The 7,712-nt window shown below is 38.4% G+C and overlaps 1 protein-coding gene across 1 annotated transcript; it reads left to right on the top strand.

The window, feature by feature from the left end:
* Positions 1-507: 507 nt before the first annotated feature.
* On the top strand, positions 508-7,018 carry LOC102193358 (extracellular calcium-sensing receptor-like). The gene is made up of 9 exons (XM_005754601.1): positions 508-647; positions 1,142-1,424; positions 1,523-1,812; positions 1,924-2,219; positions 4,296-4,304; positions 4,990-5,174; positions 5,297-5,518; positions 5,899-6,022; positions 6,114-7,018. The coding sequence occupies exons 1-9, from the start codon at positions 589-591 to the stop codon at positions 7,016-7,018; spliced, it is 2,373 nt and encodes a 790-aa protein (XP_005754658.1). The 5' UTR covers positions 508-588.
* The last annotated feature ends 694 nt before the right edge of the window (positions 7,019-7,712 follow it).

Genomic DNA, 7,712 nt, shown 5'->3' with positions numbered 1-7,712 from the left:
TTGTGTGATTATATATGTTTTTTTGCAAATACAATTGGTGCAAAAGCAAAAAATATACACTCTTTCTGCTCTATGAAATATTAGTTAAGGATTAAAAATCTTTTGATGTTCCAATCTAAATTAAATAAAGCTGTATTGTATTATTTGCTGTAGCCAATTATTGTGAGGGAAATCTTGGGCCCAATCAAAACCATACTGTGAAGACTTAGAATGTCAACACTATGTAAGGGTTAATCCATGACCACATATTCTCAAGAAGATGAGAGGATGACGAAACCCCTTTGTTTGAAGACCTATATAAACCAATGGAAACAATGTGTGCCCATATACAGACAATTTTAGATGGAAATGGAGATTGCAGCTCTTGTAATTGGTCTGGTATTGGCTGTGTGTTTGTTTCACCTCAACTCAGCTGTTGCCTTTGCAGTGTGTCTAGATGGTATGAGACAAATGACTAGGCATATAGGAGCTCAAGATGGTACGACGGCATCCTCTCTGAACTGCAAGCTGCAGGGAAGCACTCGTCTACCTGCATTTTCAAAGGATGGGGACTTTGTTATTGGTGGTGATTTTTCCCTTCACGTCTACATGAACACAGTTTACAGTGACTACACCAGCATGCCTGAGCCTGCAAAATGCAAAGGAAGGTTAGTGAGTAAGAAAGTCAGTAATGGGAAGAAGAAGAAGTAAAAACATGTTGGACTGTATGAGGAGAGAAATGTTTTCATGTGTGTTATGATCAATGGAACTAGATTGATTCTGTGTAGTGTTAAAAAATAAAAAAAATAGTCATTTATTTTTTATAAAATAATTTGTTGTGTTTTAAAAAACAGAAATTATACAATATGTTAAATAACAGTTTTATAAAGGAAATGATTTAAAGGAAATGATAAAGGAAATGCATTTAAATGTATTATATTTAAAAGGAAATGAAAAGACTTTAATTAGTAATCCATAATTTTCCACTAATTTCTTATGCTAATCTTTTGTGCTCAATTTAACTGGTCAGGCAACATTTTGATGAACATTTGATCAACAGATACAACCAGCAAATTATCCTGTTGTTGGTTCTATTTAACTTAAACTAAATCTACAGTCTATATTCTAACATTGACGCAACTATTTTCAGCCTTTACACCAGTGAACTGCAATCATCACGTGCAATGGTTTTTGCCATAGAAGAGATTAACAACAGCACAGAGCTGCTGCCCGGAATCAGGCTCGGGTATCAGATCTATGACTCATGTGCATCAGTGCCTGTAGCAGTGCACATGGCATTTCAGTTTCTAAATAGCTTCGACCCTGTGTTTTCCATGGATAACAATTGCTCACATTCTGGTATGGTGATGGCTGTTGTTGGTGGCTCTGGGTCTACGACATCCATCAGTTTGTCCCAAGTCATCAGGTCCTTTAACATTCCCCAAGTAAATGTTTTCAATTTCTGTCAATTTTTGAATTTAAAATATGTATGTGCATGATATTTGATTTTGCGGTGTGTGGTGTTTTATTTCATTTGGTTTAGGTAAGCCACTTTTCAACATGCTCATGCTTGTCTGACAAGCAGCAGTACCCCAATTTTTTCAGAACATTTCCCAGTGACCAGTTCCAAGCTGAAGCAATGGCCAAGCTGGTAAAACACTTTGGCTGGACTTGGATAGGTGCTGTTCGATCAGATTCGGATTTTGGAAATAACGGCATGGCTTCATTTCTAAAAGCAGCACATAAAGAGGGGATCTGTGTGGAGTACTCTCTTTCTTTCCATCGAACATACCCACATAGCAGAATTCAGAGAGTAGCAGATGTTATCCGCAGGTGTCCTCATCGCAGATATTATTTCCGCAAATATTAGATTTACTGTCTTCAAAATTACATTTTTACAGTTACACTTTAAAATGCTTCTAATGCACAATATTGTCTGTCAAGGTCTACAGCCATGGTTGTTGTGGCACTTCTATCTTTAGGGGACATGAGGGCACTGTTGGAGGAGCTATCATATGAGCCTTCCCCTTCTCGCCAGTGGATTGGCAGTGAATCATGGGTAACCAACTCAGAATTAATGAGGTTCAGTTTCTGTGCTGGGGCCATTGGATTTGGGATTCCAAAGTCTATAATCCCAGGCCTCAGAGACTTCCTGCTGAATCTGTCCCCCTCACAAGTGGCGTCTTCTCAAATACTTACTGAGTTCTGGGAGGATGCATTTAACTGCACACTGACCAAAAGTAAGACATTTTTCTTGGTTTAAATTATCTGATCAACTGCTGATGTTACAAAGTCTAATGCTGCTTCATGGGCTGACCTACTTTCATTGAAAAGCCATGAATGGTGACCAAGTGTGAGGTGAGAATACAGGTGAAACTCCAAAAATTGTAATTATGTGCAAAAGTTCATTTATTTCAGTAATTCATCTTAAAAGGTGAAAGCAATATATGATATTAATATACTAATATAATATATTCCTGCAGCAGGGCCTTCAAGGCCTTCAAATGTCGTATTCCTCTTGTCAAGCTGCTCCTGAACAACAGATGTCAGAAGCGTCTTACCTGGGCTAAAGAAAAAAAGAACTGGTCTGTTGCTCAGTGGTTCCTCTTTTCTGATGAGAGGAAATCTTTTCATCTGAGGCTGTGCTGAGGCTTTTATTTTTACACTGTTCCTGCAGCAGGGCCTCAAGGGTGGTCCAAACCTCTTCTCGCTCTCCTCCATGCAAGAAAATTTAAATCCTTAAAGTGTGGCCAAGAACAGTAGCTATCTTGAGCAACAGATACTTGAGGGTAGCTATACGTTGTGAAGGTAATCTTAAATATCACCATGTAGTTTGAGTCATCATCGGAGACCTCCATGGTATGATGCAGGTGGCAGAAAACAGATAACCCCCTGAACATGAGACATATGTCTCACCTCAGTAATTATTTTATTTTAACCCTATTTTGAAGAAACAGTAAGAAAAAGTTAAAAATTTACTTGCATAGTTTAAGGACAGTCGCCACCTTTTGGAGTTTTACCAGCTCTAAAAGAGTTAAAGTTACTAGCTTGTGCTTTTGTTTGTCTAAAGCAGCAAAACTGCCTCTTGATTCTTTAGTAGATGAAACATCCTGTATGAGTGGCTCTTTCTGTTGCCCCAGTGGTGTTTGCTCCTACTGTAGTTCCTCCATATTAGCAGGGCTGTCTTTAAGGCATCTAAATTTTCTTCCTTTTCAGTGTCATAAAGCTGTTGAATTTTACTTAAAATAGTCTTTCGGCACGGCAGTTGGAAAATTGGGTCCCCTGACGATAACTGTAGTACATTTTCTAACCACCTGTCTTCTACCAATGATAGTGGTTTACAGTCAGAGCAATCAATTTTCGGAGAGAAATTTGTTACTTTGTCCAATGTTGAATTGCTAATTTTGGTCCTGAAGCCAGTCATTTCATCAAGTTTGGGCTGCTGACACCTTTTGACTGCTAGAGTCCACAGCTCCAACAGTTTCTGTGCTCACTGCAACGTGATTTGCATTTAGATGGTACCATAAGGTTGAAGTGTTTCAGTGGTATGCAAACTCCTTTTTTCACAGTTTGCACAAAACCACAATTATCAAGCCTTCCATCGGTTGGGTAGTCTTTTGAAATTAAATTTGCCTCCGATCATTCCTAGCAACGCACTTTCTTCTTATTCTTTGTAGCTCTGATGTGTGCATCACTGTAATCGATATACCAGGAAATTGTGCATTGACAAAAGTTAGCTTTTGCCTGGAATGCAAAGTGCAATTAAATGCGTATATTTTTTATTTCATTGTTTTTTTCCAAATTAATTAATCGCAATTAACACGTTAAATTCCCACTCCTAGTTTTTATATAACCAATTCAAAGTACTTACAGAACAATCAGGTGTTCTGCATTAAAGAAGATAACACACAAATAATTTTTGCTACTCCAAAAAAATATTTTTGTCCACTCTAACATAAAGGAGAACATCACTAGCCTGATAGCTGCAGGCCTGAAAGCAGGAGGTCTATCACTCCTCGTGTTTCAACCTGGAGGCAAAGTTTACATTGCAATCTGCCTTTGGTGGCATTTTGGCAGCAACTACAACATTTAGCAGTTGCCTCATTGTTCTGACACACAAAACAAAACGATCGACTGTACGACACACTAACGACACACTCCAAACACGCTAATCTCTTGCATCTCAAAACTCGCTCTTTTTCTTTTGCTCTCTCGCTGCCGTCACTCCTAAAATGTCTCCCTCTTTCTAAGCAACCAATGCCATGTTGCCATATCATCTTTTGATTGGTCGACATGACACATTTTTCCACCATTAGGAAAAAGGTGTTTTTTCTTTTCTTTTGAGAAGAGACTGCTTTCGAGCCCTTTCCTTAGAAAACACTGCAGTAAACATAACAAAACTCTGTTTTTTTCGTGGCTTATCAACACAATTTAAAAACTGGTACATACTTTGAAGTTCACACTGTTATAACAAGAAATGGAGACTAAGGGTTGTCCAGGGTTGACATAACATCTTGTTGCTGTGTCATCTTAAACTGGTCATGTGTAGTTTGAGTCAACATCAGAGACCTCCATGATGATATAGAGGTTTTTGAATAAAGTAGTCATGGTAAACTACTTTATTCTTCCTCAGCCAATCAGCAGCACTTGTGTGACTTTGCGCCCCCCCCAGCTCCCGGTAAGATGAAGACAGCTTCAATCGTCTGTGTGCTGATAAATAGTAACGCATTCACATCGCATTTCCTTGTTAGTAATGGTAATGTGATTGTACGATAGAAAATGCAATTAGCTAGATTACTGTTACTGTTATGTCCTGTACTAATCATTCGTGGTAGGATTATTTTCCATTTTTATTTTATTTTATTTTATTTTATTTTTTATAAAATAAATATGTTTCATGGTACCAGCATGATTTGCAACATTTATAAAGAGAACACATCTGAGATCTAGTTTAATGTTGACATCTGCTCTGTCTTTTTGTGATTTTAGATGCCACTGAAAAGAAGAAAGTATGTGATGGAAATGAAGACATACAGAATCTGCAAAACCAGTACACTGACACATCACAGCTCAGAGTTACTAACATGGCGTACATGGCCGTGTATGCAGTAGCACATGCCATCCATAATGCAGTGTGCCAGGAAATAAATGGCACTGTAGAGTGTGACAAGTTAACCAAGTTAGAATCCAAACAGGTCAGAAGAAATAAACATGTTGATGTCAGTGTCTTTCACCAACTGCAATATAAATTGATATGCAATATTAATATTTGTTATTGAAATATTGCATCTTTTTTTTTTATCCCTAATTTTATCAGATTTTAATTGAGCTGAAGAAAGTAAATTTTTCCCAAAATGGCTATGATGTGTCATTTGACGCTAATGGGGATCCTGTGGCTATTTATGAACTGGTTAACTGGCAGAAAAGTGAAAACGGCGTGACTGAGATAGTGGCTGTAGGGCTGTACGATGCATCACGGCCCGTGGGCCAGGAATTCCAGATAGACAAAAACATTACCTGGATGGAGGGTAGCATGAAAGTAAGCAGTCAGAATTTGACAAACTTTAGTAATAATAATAATGGATTGCATTTATATAGCGCTTTTACAATTCTACTATTCATTGGTGGAGGCTAGCTACAGTTGTAGCCACAGCTGCCCTGGGGCAGACTGACAGAAGCGACGCTGCCATATCGCGCCATCGGCCCCTCTGGCCATCACCGGTAGGCAACGGGTGAAGTGTCTTGCGCAAGAACACAACGACCGAGACTGTCCGAACTGGGGCTCAAACCGGCAACCTTCTGATTACAAGACGAACTGCCAACTCTTGAGCCACGATCGCACGATCGATTAGTAAACAACAACACACAGCTTCATAGTAAATATTTACGTTTATTCTGCAACCTTTATGTCTTTCACAGGTGCCAGTGTCAGTGTGCACGGACAGTTGTCCTCCAGGAACTCGTAAAGTGTTGCAGAAAGGAAAACCCATCTGCTGCTATGACTGTACAGCATGTCCTGAGGGGGAGATCAGTAATAGTACAGGTAAAGAGAAATGATTACGATGCATTTAAAATGTTTCATTGTGTATATATGAAAATCAAGAAAAAATTGTATTTATTTGTTTTTTATCCAGATTCGACTGATTGTTTACCTTGTCAAAAGGAATTCTGGCCTAACAAAAAGAGAGACACTTGCATCCCTAAGCCTGTAGAGTATCTTTCCTTTCAAGACCTCCTAGGAATTATCCTGGCTACATTCTCAGTCATTGGTGCCTGTCTGACCATCGTAACTGCGGCTGTATTCTTTTGTCATAGGAAAACTCCAATTGTCCGAGCCAACAACTCTGAGCTGAGCTTCCTGCTGCTCATCTCACTGACTCTGTGTTTCTTATGTTCATTAACTTTCATTGGAGCACCATCTGAGTGGTCCTGCATGCTGCGTCACACTGCATTTGGGATCACCTTTGTACTCTGTATCTCCTGTGTACTTGGGAAAACTATAGTGGTTTTAATGGCTTTTAAAGCTACAATTCCAGGTAGTAATGTCATGAAATGGTTTGGTCCTCCACAGCAAAGAATGACTGTTGTGTCTTTCACCTTTATTCAAGTTTTAATTTGTACTGTTTGGTTGGTAGTGAACCCTCCCTTTCCAATAAAAAATCTAACCACGTACAAGGAGAAAATCATATTGGAATGTGCATTAGGCTCTGCTGCTGGCTTCTGGGCTGTGCTTGGATACTTAGGCATACTTGCTGCCTTTTGCTTTGTTTTAGCAGTCTTAGCCCGCAAATTACCTGATAATTTCAATGAAGCCAAGCTTATCACCATCAGCATGTTGATATTCTGTACTGTCTGGATCACATTTATCCCAGCATATGTCAGCTCTCCTGGGAAATTCACTGTAGTTGTGGAGATTTTTGCAATTCTGGCCTCCAGCTTTGGGCTAATAATGTGTATATTTGCTCCCAAGTGTTTTATCATATTGTTTAAGCCTGAGAAGAACACTAAGAAATATTTAATCAACAAAAATCAGTTATAGTATAGAGCTTCTAGTACTTGCTAATGTTCATCAATTCCTGTTCTGAAAAGTGAGTGGTGTGACACATGAGAATGTCAGGGATAGGGTGAGTTGGAAGCTGATGATCTACTGTGGAGACCCCTAAACAGCGTAGACAAAAGAAGAAGAACTAGGAATAATACTGTGGAAACCAAATTTAACAATTCCCAAGAGGCAATAATGTATGGTATTGTGAGTAATAAAATGTACGTTTCTATGGGGCATTTCAAACAAAACATATTACCTTATTATCATGAGTTTAGTACCATATAAAGATCTTGATGTTAAATACAAGTTCAGATTTTAGTATACTTTTTTCCATACTATTATGCTGATAATAATCCTGGTCCTTTGTTTGAACATGATGATGTGATTATTAAATATCTTTTTCAGTGATGCTGTGGCTTATTTCCCAGAAGCAATGTTTAGTTTCTATGTAAAAACCATAAATCAGGAAGGCATAATAAAGAAAACTACACATTTCTTTTTTATTTTGTAGTAATAACAGATTGATCAATGCCATGAGGTATAATGATTGTCTATATGCAGTAATATAAGGCGCTTGGAAAGAAAGTAACTAGACTTCTTTGAGTTTTTTGAAGGTGTTTCATCTCTCATCCAAGAAGCTTCTTCAGTCCTAAACCAGATGGTCCCAGATATTTAATTCCTAGTGGGA

Source organism: Pundamilia nyererei, unplaced genomic scaffold (genome assembly GCF_000239375.1).
Source record: "Pundamilia nyererei isolate P.nyererei 1_Seehausen unplaced genomic scaffold, PunNye1.0 scaffold00602, whole genome shotgun sequence".
NCBI lineage: Eukaryota > Metazoa > Chordata > Actinopteri > Cichliformes > Cichlidae > Pundamilia > Pundamilia nyererei.
The sequence above is the reverse complement of the archived record's forward strand: the minus strand, read 5'-3'. Positions and strand labels throughout refer to the sequence as shown.

Coding starts and splice junctions, on each gene's coding strand:
- LOC102193358 (XM_005754601.1), top strand. CDS start 589: ATGAACACAGTTTACAGTGACTACACCAGCATGCCTGAGCCTGCAAAA. Junction 648..1,141: donor CCTGCAAAATGCAAAGGAAG/GTTAGTGAGTAA, acceptor CCTTTACACCAG/TGAACTGCAATCATCACGTG. Junction 1,425..1,522: donor GGTCCTTTAACATTCCCCAA/GTAAATGTTTTC, acceptor CATTTGGTTTAG/GTAAGCCACTTTTCAACATG.